Genomic DNA, 14,641 nt, shown 5'->3' on the forward strand with positions numbered 1-14,641 from the left:
GAATAACAGTGTGAACAAGCCAGAAGTGCCTTTATGAATGCAAACCTGAGTATCACCAGAGTGTGACTGGATTTACAGTCATCTAAAAATTGTCTTAGGTGCATGCATGCAAGGTAGCTGTCTCCTCAGAACCTCTTACAGTTATTTTTCTTTTTAGACAGACCTCATTACGCATGATGAAGTCATTATTTTTTTAATGTTTCTTTAAGGCCTTAAAGAAGCTCCTCTAAAGCTGCTGTACATAAGCAGATGTCAGGAATATAGTTACAGTCTCGATAAATTTATAAAGGATGGAGACTTGCTTTAGCTATGATTGCAGTGTAGGTCCTAGTGATGTAACATATCTCAGAATTATGGTCTTTCCAAAGAGATTTTTTAAAGCTTTGATATTTAGGGGGTTTAGTTTAGTTTAGTTTTGTTTTTCCACTTGGTTCTCTTGGCAGAAACATTGTTTGGTCACAGGAAAGTAACATCATTTTCCAAATTCAAATTTTACAGGTTTGAAAAATTTCTTCTTTTGAATTTGATTCATATAATTATCCTATTGTTTATTTCCCAACCATTTATTTTAGGATATCAAACAGAAATGTAAATTATGCTGAAAATTCAGGTGGGTTTGCAATTGCTTCAAATCACAGAATTCATACAATCATAGAATGGTTTAATTTAGAAGAGACCTTAAAGATCACCTAGTTCTGACCAATGCTGCAATGAGCAGAAACATCTCCTGCTAGATCACACAGCTCGAAGCCCCCTAAAGCCTGGCCTTGAACACTTCTGGCAATGGGACATTCATACCTTCTCTGAGTAATCTGCTCTTGTGCCTTTTTATGCTCACAGTGAAGAATTTCATAGTTATGTCTAATCTAAATCTACTCTCTTTTAGTTTAAAACCAGTACACTTTGTTCTATGGCTATACTCCCCAATAAAGAGTCATTCTATAGCCTTCTTGAAGGCCTCCGCTAGATAATGCAAAGCCTCTCATGAATTCTTTCAGAACCCTCTCCACACTGAACAACCCCAGCTCCCTAACCTTCCTTCATAAAAAAGGTGCCCCAGCCCTCTGATCATCTTCCTCATTCTCTAGATTCACTTCAACAGGTCCATGTTCTTACACTTGGGGCCTCAGAGCCAAATGCAGGAACCTAGGTGGGATCTCACAAGAGCGGAGTTAAAGAGAATTACTTTCTTTGACTCACTGGCCACACTTCTTTGCAGCCAAGGACAGAGTTGGTTTTCTGGGCTGCAAGTGCACACTGACAGCTCATGTTTAGTTTTTCATTCATCAGCACCCCCAAGTCTTTCTCCCCAGGACTGCTCTCTATTTACTCATTGCTCAGCCTATTTTTGTGCTTAGGACTGCCCTGACTGATGTACTGCACATCACATCATCATGCTGTACACATCATGTACAGCAACAACACATCATCAGTAGGGTAAAACTAACCTGTCTCACGACGGTCTAGCACATCAGTCAGGGCAGTCCTAAGCACAAAAACAGGCTTGACCTTCCTGGACTTCCCGACATTTGTCATTTACAAACTTGCTGAGCGTGTCCAGCACCCCACTGTTCACATTGAGGATAAAGATGATAACTAGTGCTGGTACTACTATTAACAAAGTGTCACGACTTGTCACTGGTGGACACAGATTGTTGACCACAACTCTTCAAATGAGACCATTGAGTCAATTCCTTATCCACTCAGTAAGTAGCCCATCCATCAAGTGCTTTGAACAATTCCAATGTGGTATGAAATATAGTCCCCTGTGTGAAATTTGTAACCACAAGCCCTGATAGCATTTTCAAATTCTGCAAATTTGACATGAGACAAGAACTACATACTTTGAAAGATTATTTAACTTCGCTGGAGATTCTTAAGTACATGCTCCCCTGGTAGAACTGCCTCTGCCTCTTACAATAACGAAATATGGTAAGATAAGAAATAATGTATTATTTTTATTTTTCTTTTTGATCCTTAAGAATTTTTTTTTTCTTTTTTTTTCTTAACTGAAACAAACCAACATTTAATAGTCTGCCTTTAGAAAAATGCCATCAGATCTTTTTAGGAACTCTGAAGCTCTTGGTCTCTAATCACTGTACTCCATGTACCATTTACAACAGTGGCAGTGGTGTATGTGCTGAGGACTTTGATAATTTCCTAAAAGCCTCTAATCAGATATTACCATATCCATAAGAGAATAATATCCACAAGAAAATGCCTAGTGGTGATACTTTAGTACTATCATATTATAGCAATTCAACATACACATGTTTTATAAACTATAGCAGACTTTAAGGTTCTGCAGTAGTAGTTTTGCCCCTAGTTTTTGTCCCTGTGTCATCCATCCTATCTCCTGAGCCTGTCAGCTTTGGCAGGCCTATATCTTTGGCTTTTCCAGTACAGTGAGGGAAGGGGCCAGAAGCAAAACAGTTAAAAAACTCTACTGACATTATTGATAATTGGTTATATGCTTGCTATTTAATAACTGAAAGCATTGACATGGAATTTTTTTCCATAAAACTGCACAGGTTTTATTGCAGAATCAGAGATATCTCTAAAGTGTTACTGAATATAACTGATCCTAAATTCAATTAGAATTTAGATTATGCAAAATTTTTCTGTAAAGTACCACAAGATGGTGGTATGGAAGTTAAAATCATTGTTGATAAGTGCCATGGAGTATCAATATTTCTCATCAGACAAATTTTTACAGGGCCTGATCAACAGGCTGACAGACACAAAAATAGTAAAGGAGGAGAATGGCAGTGTGTGATTAAATTAGCAGAAAATTGGCAAATGACATGTCTTTCCAGTTGCTAACACTGGAAGCAATACAAATTATTTTGGATATCATGTTTATAATTAAGCCATTCATTTATTTGTTTAATATATAGTTTTTGAGTGTGATGATTTCATTCATTTAAAGAAACTGAACTATTGCAACTCCATCATCAAGCTGTAATTGGACCTAGTCACTGAACATTGTATTCTTCCAAAGCAATAGTTTTTTGCCAATCTACATTGGTAGGCAAATATTGCTCTGAGAATAGGCTTGGACAGGCTCTTTAATTTTTTCTGAGCTAAGAAGAATCTGGTGTACCTCAATATTTGTTTTTCCTCCTACTGTCATGACAGTTCACTGAGACCAAGATTTTAAAGGGCCTTCACCAATTCAGGACACTTCCTTGTTTGATTACTTCACAAAGTATTGGACCTGAATGTAGCTCCTCTGTTTTGTTATTAAATTCTGTTGGACAAGGGTAATATCAGATGATAGCACATCATCTAGTACATGAAAAAAAAAAAAAAAGAAAAGAAAACTGGCATAATGACTGGTTACCAAAATATCAAATCAAGCTTTGATGGCTTAGGTTAGATAATCAAAAATAAAAATCAAGGGACTTGGTGATCCTTATGGGTACCTTCCAACTCAGGATATTTTATGATTCTATCACAGAATTTTGTTTGGTTTTTTTGGTTTTGTTTTGTTTTGTTTCAAAAATGGTTCTCAATCATTTACAGACAATAACTTTTTCTCTACAATCAATGCTGCCACTGTTAAAATAGAGAGATAGGGAGAGAGAGGCAGCAGTGGGGAGTATAGAGCCCAGTGCTCCACCACTTTGCTCACAGAATCATTTCAGTTCAGGAACCCTTACAGGTCCAACTCCCCTTCATTGAACAGAGACATCTATAGCTAGATCAGGTTGCTCAGAGACTGTTCCAGCTTGACCTTGCTCAGTGATCAAGTCACTTTAAGCGTCACATTGCCCCAGTGTCCCATCAGCTATAATCATAGAAGTAGTCGTACAATCATAAGATCATAAAACTGGTCTTTCATGTAAAGCTTTTGGAGACCCGGTGACCAGAAATGCTGATAGCAATCAAATAAATGTAATTTATGATCTCTAATGACTATTCATAATTCATAGCTTGAGATCTAATGATCTGCTAATTAGAGATAAAGGTGTAAGACATGCTACTTCCTAACATGTATTTTGGCATTTTTGATTCATAGCACATTTTAAAGAGTGCTAGAGGAGATGCACAAGAGAAGCAACAGAAGTTCAATTAATCCATCATTCAACTGAATCACCTCCAGTGCTGACAATCCTGCACAAATCATAGTAAGTTTTGGCTAGAATAAGAATGGCTGCAGCCTCATTGCTATGTAGTCTTTACAGTGAATCTATAAGCATTCCAGGGTTCACAGTGAATCCTTTAGAAGAACCAGACATTAGTCATGATTGATGAGTAGTGCCCCCAAAGGGTCAATATCCGGTCCAATACTGTTTAATATCTTCATCAGTGACACAGACAATGGGTTTGAGTGCACTCTCAGCAAGTTTGCTGATGACACCAAGCTGTGGGGTGAGGTCAGCACACCAGAGGGACAGGATGCCATTCAGAGGGATCTTGACAGGCTTGAGCAGTGGGCCCAGGTGAACATCATGAGGTTCAACAAATCCAAATGCAAGATCTGGTTGAAGCAATCCCCATTACCAATATAAGCTAGAGGACAAAAGATTAAGCGCAGCTCAGCTGAAAAATACCTCAGGTACTGGTGAATGGGTAGCTGGTGGATAGCTATGGAGTATAAACAAGCATGAAACAAATTGTCAGATGGGGCCGTAAAATCTCAGCCTTTGGAGATTTTCATGACCTAGCTGGAAAAAATCTTAATCAATTTAGTCTGAATGCAGTGCTTAGCCAGCTTTGAGCAGACAAAGATCCCTCCTGGTATTCCTTCTAGCTTGGAATGAGAAGATAAAGCATATTTGCAAAAGTGTTCATGTTTCACTAAAAAGCTGGGTTTTAACTTCATCTTTTTTTCCAAGAGACCATTCTAAACTCACAAAACTGTTCTTCAAATGCTGCTTGAGTACATGCTTGCAGTCCATCAACTATATATTAAAAATGTACATTTTCTCATACATTTATCAGACCCCACCTACGCAGTTATTTGGTTGAGTACAGAACAGCATGTCCAATAAAATCAAAAAGGTTCTCTTTGGACAAATGAAAATAGTTTCACATTGTTAAGCCATTTGCCTTCATTCACTAATTTCTATTTTTGATACAATATTTCATTAGAAGATAATTATACAGAAAACCAGAAAGCCTGGAAACGTTCCAGTTGTTGCATCAGACATAGATTACCTCTGCTCTTGAGAATGATTTTATTAACTTTCTAGCTTTTTCTATATGTTTTATTTATCTACTGGGGGGAGAGGAAGGCTTTTAACATGAGCAAATATACTATTCAGTAAGAAAGCATAGCTTTCTCCATTTAAAGACAAAAAAAAAAAAAGAGTAAGGTTCTTCTCTGAGCAGAAGGTAAATTTGCTGAGTGCTTTTTATTTTCTCTGTAAAAATTTGTTTTGATCTTACGTACTACTGTGACTCTGAATTTCTCCAGACTGAATTCCCATATCATTAGAGGTAGGTAACAAGTTCAAGAGAACGTAAGAGAAAACTTGAAAATAGGAATGTGTTTATTCTTTCCAGAGACTAGAAGTAAATGTTTTTTACAAGTATCTGGCTTGTAGTTATGGCAGACTGGTACATCAAACCAACTTTTCTTCCCTGGGCTGCACTACACCAATCTCTGAAAGCTTCCTAGATAACGTCTGGGAGGAGTACTACAGTACATAGGTTTCAACTACACAGTAATTTCATAGTTCTCAGAAATGACACTCCCAAACTCAGAATCTTCTCTCTACAACATTGGATTCAGGCTATTCAAAGATAATAAACACCCCAGATCGTATGATCACCAGATGGATCTAGCACATGAGCTCTAAAATCCTCAATCACCACATTTCATATGACTCAAGATTGGAAAGACATCAGACAGCTGATAAATTATGTGGGTCTCAGAGTGGCTAAGAATATCTTACCAAGGAAATAACTGATTTGTCATTGTGGATACAGTATTTAAAGTGGTTAATTTTGATTTCATTAGCACCAAGTTCCTCTGATTCAACAGGATACTTGATGTTAAGTCTGCGGTCATATATAATATGAACAGAACAACGTAGCATTCTTATAGCCAGAAATTCAGATCCATTTATCAAAATGTATACAAAATATTTAATTGATTAATTGAAACATTTTTTCTTATTTTATTAAAAAATAAAAAGAAAAAGAAATTAAAATAAAGTGGTTTTGATTTCCAAGAATGGAACTATTTGAAGACAAGTCATTAAACAGAGGAGAAGTGGAGATGTATATTGGAGCAGAGATCACCTGGACCATATACACAGTTGAAGCTTCAGGACTGCAACAACTGTAAGAACTCCATTTGGAGTCTGGGAGTATGTTGCAGGACCCCGCACACTGTGAAATATTAAGCTAGCATACAGCTCTACAAAACAGAACAAAAGCAGTCTTCATAAATATCATAAGAAAAAAGCAACGTTATTCCTTCTTGCTGTCAACCAGAAGAAGCACATGATAAGGAGATAATTCTGTGAGAACACTTTATCCTCACATACAAACATGAAAGTGCATGGTCTAAGTCGTAGCATGTGATTTTAAAGCCTTGTTCAGAAAAAGCTTGGACAAAATCTAGCAGCTATAATCCCTGTCTCAGATGCTAACTGCAACAGAGAATCTATCAGTCTAATTGTATCTCCAAACAACACAATAATTGATGCATAAAGAAACAAACATAGAGGATAGAAAGGAAAAAAGCTCTGCAGTACTGGAAGAAGTTTTTGAAAGACTAAAGAAAAGCCGGGTGAAAAAAATTATTTTTCCACACAAACTCATAAACAACTGTTCCTACAGTTGACTTCAAGAGCCACTTGAAGCCTCCACTTTTTGAAAGAATGCCTAAAGATATTTCAATGGTGTCTAATAAAAAGAGAATACATTAACTTCTTATATACTGTATTTAATTAAGTAACTTTGTTGAAGTAATAACTCAGAAACCATAGTTAAATAACTTATGTTTAACCAGGAAAAAATAAACAATAATTTGCCTAGTTCTCCTTGTAGTTATTGTTATTCAATAATATTGGCTATTGCTCAGAAGTTAAACAATAGATGAACACACATCCTAGTAAGAAATCTCATCTAAGAAGAAATCTCAGAGAAGAAGGAAAACTGAGATTCATTCAAAGAAAAGAAAAGCTACAGAAGTATTCAACTGTGTCTAAAAGCTGTAAACCATAGCAAAAATCATGTAACTAACAATTGTAGATGAAAATATAAAAGTGAGATATTACAATTTCTTTTTTTCAAATGCACGATCCGACTGATCCTTTTCAACAAGACAAATTCTTTCATGCAAACAAAACAAGATTATTTCAATTTAAAAATTATATCAAGATAACTAATTTTTTTTTAGGAATACTCTGTAATTCAGAAATGTTTAAAGAAAGAATTGCAAGAGATATTTCACAACATAAAAGCTTGAGACAACTCCCCTGGGAAAACAAATCAAAACAACGACAACAAAAACATTTAAAAGTTAACAGTTTAGAAGTTAACCAGATGGCATACCAAAAATAAGCACTTTTATCTTCATGTGAGAGGAATATGACAATTACCAAGAACTATCTGGAGGTAAGAATTTCTGTCTCCTACAGCAGAATTCTGAATGCTTTGCTTTATCCTGCAAAACTTTACCTGTCTTGAATATTTCATCTGCAGGTATGGCAAATCTGTAACCTGTAACAAGGATTTCAAGAATTTTTTTTTTGCAGGCTTCATAAAATTTGTATTCTTAAACTCTCACTTATGAACCAGTGGTGAACTTCAGTGAATTATCAGTGGTCCTACAGGAGCAGGAAAAAATTATATATCTACTCTCCTTGTTTGCAACATGCAAATTTAGTTGTTTGCTTTTATGTTTATCTCACCTCTTTGCTTGTTTTGTTGTTTATTTTTTTTTGTTGTTGGATAAGAAATCTTATATCACTGTAAAAGGAAAGAATGAAGTCTATAATACTTTACTAAATTGACCACTGTAAAAAACATAAACTTCAGAACAGCTATTTCAGAAAGAAAACTTTCAAAAAACAGCAATCTTTTTATGAGATTGAAAACAAATATATACAGAACAGTCAAAAATGTTACAATCTGTTTCTCACAGAACAGACAGGAAAAACATTAGACTGGTAGAGTAGCTCATTAATTAAAAACATACAAGCATAAATGGATGGAGACATGCCAAATGAAAGACATAATAGAATCATCATAAAACAATGATATATTTTAACATACTTTAATGATTTATCTGGAATAGGCTATGTGGTAAATTTATGCATTACATTTTCTTATATTAGTTTGCCTCGTCTGAAATCTTAATTTCTCCAAACTGTAGCTGTCATACTGATTGCATAAATTTGATTATTAAAAGTAATCACCAAGATATTAAGAAAGAAACAAAAAGCTAGAGATACATAACTTTATGGAAAAAAATTGCTACAATCAAGAATTAAAATTTAAAAAAGGATTAAACATCTTCCAAATGCCTACATCACAACACAGAGAGTAATAAAATCAGTCTCAGCTCCCTTCTAATTCTCGATTTGAGAAAAATGCATATACAACATCAAAGGACAGCAGCACCTTTACCTTTTCCCCTTTAATCTTTCTCCCAGGATTCCCAAACCTGTCTTAGCCAACTGCACCGCTGGATTTAGAAACTGCTATGTGATCTGTGAACTATAGACATGAAGAGGTACTCCTTTCTCTTGTTCCCATGTGGTCTGCTCATCATGGAATAAGTAAACATTAGGTATGCCAGAAAAAAAAAAGAAGGATCAATCTCTAATCTCTATTTTAACAATTAGTTTCTTCCTCACGTAAAATGTGTTCTATTCCTTTCTCTTCTGAATGCTTACTGCTTTGCGAACTTTTTGCATTAAAATAGGTTTTGATAAAGCCAGTGAATATTCCTCATTAATAAAAGCAATCTGAATTTTTAGTGGTCTATTATAAAGTTTTCTTCTGATTTAGAGCAAATGTTTTCCATGATTTCCTATTCATCTGAAATATAGATTCTTAGGACTTGACTTCTCTCTGCTTTTGACAAATATTGTCAGTTGTCAAATTGTCAAATATTGCAGCTGAGGGAACTGGGATTGTTTAGGCTGGGGAAAATGAGGTTCAGTGGAGACCTTATTGTCCTGTATAACTTCCCGAAGGGAAACTGTGGGAAGTTGAAGAACTCTTCCATCTAGGAACACACAATGGCAATTATTCTGCACTGTTAGTTATTTCTAATTTTGCCTCCAAAACTTTATGAGTGAGTATATGTATAAAATAATTCACTGGTATGCCACTTCAGCTGAGGCATTCAGTGACTAATTCTTCTTCTCTGACATCATTTACTACTTACCTATCTTCCAATGAATTGGCATCTTGTCCAGTTTACATTAAATAAGCGAGCCTTTCAGTTTTGTTAAAATTAGTTCACATAAACAGTATGTATACAGTACTGGAATAAAGGAACTAACTTTCCTTTCAAGAACTAAATGAATAAGTATTGGATATTCACAGGTTTCTGCTTTGTTATTGCTGCTGTTTTTTAACAAATATGGACTGATCTGAGATTACCAGTGCTTCTCACACTGAACTGCAAAATGCTACAAAATCTTGAGTTAAGTTTCTTTCATCACAATCTGGCTTCTACAAACAGAGACCCAAAAAATCATGCATTAAAAATATTAACAGAAGAATAATAGGTCCATCAAAGTCCAAATTTTGATGTAAATTTGGCTGAGAATAAAAACACAGGATTTGAGCTGCTTTTATTTTTTATTTAAATGTTCTTTGATTTAATATACTTCAGCTCAGAAAAAAAAAAATATTCCTGCTTAGGAACTGTATCATCTGTCCAATGAAGTTAAAAGACAGGAAGGCAGACACCAATGCTGAGGATTTGTTGACTGCAGTGTACATACCACCTTTCATCATTCCCACTTCATAGCATTTTCTTAGTCGGCAGGCCTGGCAACTCTTTCTTCTGTTCTTGTCAATAGTACACTGGTTAGTGGCAGGACACATGTAGTCATTGTGCCCTGTAAAGCCAGAGGGAAAATAAGGACAAAGTTACACATGATCTTAAACAACAGGCATTACAAATTGCCTATAATATTTTATCATATGTTTCACTCAGCATTTAATACAGCACCTAACATCTCAGGAACAATGCTGTCATTACCTATAAAAAGATGTTAATAACGCTAAAAATTCACAGCACACATTTATACAGGTACTTCAAAATATTAAGAATATTATCATAAAAATGAAAACATCTATAGAATAATTTGTAAAAATTAACAATCAAAACAGCCACAAAAGGGAACAGAGAAATATGAATAAGTTATCTTGAATTTCTTATTCTTAGTAAGAGAAATTCATGTGATCTGTGTGTTCGTTGTGCTGCTGAAGCATCAAATGGTTATAGGTTTATAGAATGAAAAGGACCTCTCTACAGAGCTTTTTCAGACATTTACCACAACTTGGGACAGTTTAGAAAAGAAAAACCAAATAAAATAGAAGCAAAAAATATTAATGTAATTGTACATCAGGGATAAATCAATCCCTAACTCCAATCCCTAATTAATACATGCAAAAAAACACATTTTTTTCATGACAAATTCTTCTATTACCAATCTGGTGCAACTAAGTTTGACACCAGCACCTTGTGTTTCAGAGCTCCATTTCCTCCTTTATTATGTGGCTCAATTCTTTCTACACAAGTTTTTAGCTTATCATAATTTGTTAATGCCAACTCTTCCCTTCATTTTTCCTTTAAAAAAGAAGTATCAAGTATATTCTCAAGCCTGCTATCAAATTATTTTCCAGCCATAGGCAAAGTTCAGCAAGGATAAGGAGACTGGTGCTTGGTATTCATCTAAATGCAACTAAGGTACAGCACAAAACGAAACAATTTTAGTGCAGAACTGTTTGTTCTTTCTTTCAGGTCAAGCGATTTGCTTGAGGTAGAGTAGGGTAGAGGTTTGACAGCAGCCTTGGTCTCATCAAATCATCTATCCTTGACTACAAATTAGAAAATAGGGTAAAAATGACTATCGGATTACACCAGGAACATCTGTTCTCTAATGCTACAAAAATAGGATCCAATCAAAATAAGCAGCTGAATGGTAAACTTGTTATTATAGACAGCTGACTATATGCTGTCTCAAATAGACAAAATTATTATTTAGTAACTGTATATATTTATATATATTCTCTTGGACTGAGGTAAAGAGGGAGAACAGAAATGCAACTCAATCTCAGCATGAAAGAGCATTTAATTTTCATTTCCTTGAGTATGATACAGGCTGTTCTATGTCTACTACAAGACATTTCACATGAAGGGGAAAAAAAAAAATCAAGAAAGAAGGAAAAGTCTCAACCACATAAAAATACAATATATACAGGGGAAAAAGGAGGAAAAAAAAGTCTTTTTTGGAAATGCATGCTTATTAGGTCACACTTAACAGCAGCAAAAAAAGCTATGGAATCTGTCCTCAACCAATTGCCTGGTTTTATAAGCTGAGCTCTAAACAAGGTGAGAGAAAGGTTGAAATCATTAATTAATGTTTTACAAAGAAATAAAAGCTTTTACTGGTTATCTGATTTGCTTTCTAGTAAAGCTAAAATGTAAATTCAGAAATGGAATATCTCCAGGCACTGAAATCATCTTACAACCCTCTATAAGAAAAGTAGATATATGTTCCCACTTTGGTCAAAACAAAAATGTTCTGTAACACTTCTGCTGAACCAGCTGATCTTTGTAAGGTTCAACTTATCCTTTTTCACAGTTCTTGTGCAGGTGATAATGTTCTAATTTGATTTGAACCTATATTTCCTTTTTCCAACTTCAAATTTTCAAAAATGGTATTTTGTTTGTAGAATAGCACATAAAGCAATCCTAACTGTAATCAAGCTACAGTCCTTATTGAAATCAGTACAATACCATAGCTAATGTCATTGCTTAGACGTCTAACTGTACATCAAGGAGGACGATACTGTATTTAATACTGTTTCACATTTTTAAATTTCATTTAACCAATGGGTCTTTCATTAGTTTGAACAATGTGGGAGGAAAACAAAAAGCAACTTGAAAGAAATATTAGATAAGTAGAGCACACAATAAAAATGATCATCAAATGAATCAGGGAAGAAGAGGAAGATAAGGAAGGGAGGCAGGGAGGAAGGGAGGAACAATTCCAGCTTCCTTGCGTTACCATCTGATTTCAAGTGCTCAATCATTGGAATCAGAGAAGAAAGTTTCCTCTGTAAGGAACAGACAAGACTGGGATGGTGCAACATGGGGTGGCACGAATGGGAAAAGATAGAAAAATGTAACTGTGTGGAACAGGCAAAACCCAAAGATTACTTATAGTTCTAAGTAAAGTAATGTAATAAATCTGAGGCGTACTGTCTTTATAGTTTTTCTATTTTCTCCTTTATCCTTAAAGCTCATCTCTTTGCAATGCAGATTCTGAACACTTCAGCTTATTAGAACTGATTCCTTGCTGATTGGAGTCATTAATAGGACAGTGAGACACAACAGGTGTCCAGCTGCCCTACACTTTCTTTTAACAGTACTAAAAGAATAATGCAGGCTACGGGAGATACTAATTAGACCATTAAAATAATTGGTATCATAGGAATACTGAAATGAAGAAATGTCTTTAGTGATCACTGATACTTATAAAGGGAAACACTTGGACCCCTGCTCTTATTGGTTTGTTGCTTTTCTGAAAATACATTATCAGATACCCTGCACAAGATTAAAGACAGTGAGTTTATTGTCTTATATATTGAATAACATAACTTATGCAAATCAATTACATTCTGTTACATATATTACTCATCTTAATCCCCGCATTTGTATGACTTGCACTGTCATCAGTCACAAAGGAAGACTTGAAGGGAGAGGTTGGAGGAATTGAGCTTTTTTCTGGTTGGAGGTATTGGGTTTTTTTTTTTAAGTTTGCATATTCCACATTCTAAAATAATAGCAAAATTAAGTATTTTTACAGCATTTATTATATGCTAAGGTCTTTCTGAACAGGTCAAAAGATCTAAGTCCATATGATAACAACCAATATAATAGGGAGCAAGGTTGAGGAAGTAAAATGTTAACGAGAAAATAATGGTTGAAATTAGGAAATTCCATCTTATCCTCACTTGGCCTGTCATAATCATGGCTGTTTCTTGTTGGATATGCAGTCTGAGTCTTTCTTGTCACTATGAGTCAAACATGTAATATTTATATTCAGAGACTCACATCACTATCAGTCTGAGCGTTCTCATGATACACGCAGTGTATGCAACAGACAAGCGTGCTTGAATCAGAGTGGGAAGATGATTTATCTGTGAGGGTTTCAGTCAACAGAACATTTCATATTTCTTTAAAGTTAAATGTTACTACATTCAGCAGAACATTTAAGTATCAGTGTATTTGTATCTAGTAGTTTCAGCAAAGTGTGTTGGTTAAAGCTCTGAAAGTAATGCTTCCTATTTTTTCCACGGAAACTATAACAGATACAAAGAGCACTATAACACTATTTGGTGCAGGAAATTCTTAACTAAAAAACACTACTCTTCAACATATTCAGCACCATTACCTATGCATTTTTGCCAGCAATAAGCAAGAGGCTGCATGCCATGCTTGTAAATATCTACACCTGTGGAGGTACCCACTGTCACTGCCACCACTGCTGAAACACACTACCTACCACTTCACTGTGCCCACATCCACTGTTCGGACTCCATAAACGTTCAGCAAGTGTCAATGATGCCAATGGGTGCCATTTTTCCATGTAGGGGAATTCACTGACACACCTTTGGTTCATACACACTTCCATATCAGACACCATTTTGTTAGATTGCCCTTCTGCTGTCATCTGTCATAAGGTAACAAAATGTAATGGAATACTGGCAGGAAGGTTCAACCTCTAGGGCTATGCCATCAACATTTGTCTCTACATTGTAGGCTAATATAATAAAATAGGAGGCATTACTTTCAGAGCTGTCTTCACGTATCATTGAATGAAAGAGAACCATAAATAGGTTTGATTTTGCACAAGAAATTGGTTTAAAGTCAGTAAAGAGATTTTCTCAGAGCACTGATGTTAAAGACTGTTATAATATTTTAATAAAATGAATATTTTCATTTACAGGTGGTACTGCAAGTATACTATATCTCCTTGCAGACTGTATATTTAATTATCAAGGACCAAATATAAAGTAAGACTACCTAAATTTCTTCAGTAGGCCCATGAGAAAACATAATCTGAAGTTATGCCTGGAATAAAAACAAAGATATGTTAATTTTCTTGTGGCCAACAACTGTTAGATTTTAAGTGCACAAGAGTAATTCACAGTTGTTTTTATTTCTTGGCCTCTCCATATTGTCTGTGGGAGTTTTCTCTAGAGAAATTTCTTCTCTTCCCGTTTTAGCTCAAATAAGCTGAAGCTAAAAATACAAGAGATATCATTAAAAAACTACGGGAATAAGATAGCCATTGCTTGTCTATGACTTTTTCAAAAATGTATTCTGTCTCTAAAGAGATCCTATTGAAAAGGCTGTGAGTAATAATACCCTGAGACTGTGTGTAATTTTCCTTTAACATAGCAGTTGGTTTAATCATGTGCCAAGGAT

General features: G+C 35.1%; 1 protein-coding gene across 1 annotated transcript in view; it reads right to left on the bottom strand.

Annotated features, from left to right (window-relative positions):
* ESR1 (estrogen receptor 1) overlaps window positions 1-14,641 on the bottom strand; it is a 154,642-nt gene that overhangs the window by 54,929 nt on the left and 85,072 nt on the right. Inside the window, 1 exon segment of the mRNA XM_052671643.1 lies at window positions 9,921-10,037. Coding sequence (XP_052527603.1) covers window positions 9,921-10,037 — 117 coding nt within the window.

This window comes from Tympanuchus pallidicinctus, unplaced genomic scaffold (assembly GCF_026119805.1).
Source record: "Tympanuchus pallidicinctus isolate F22 unplaced genomic scaffold, pur_lepc_1.0 scaffold1, whole genome shotgun sequence".
NCBI lineage: Eukaryota > Metazoa > Chordata > Aves > Galliformes > Phasianidae > Tympanuchus > Tympanuchus pallidicinctus.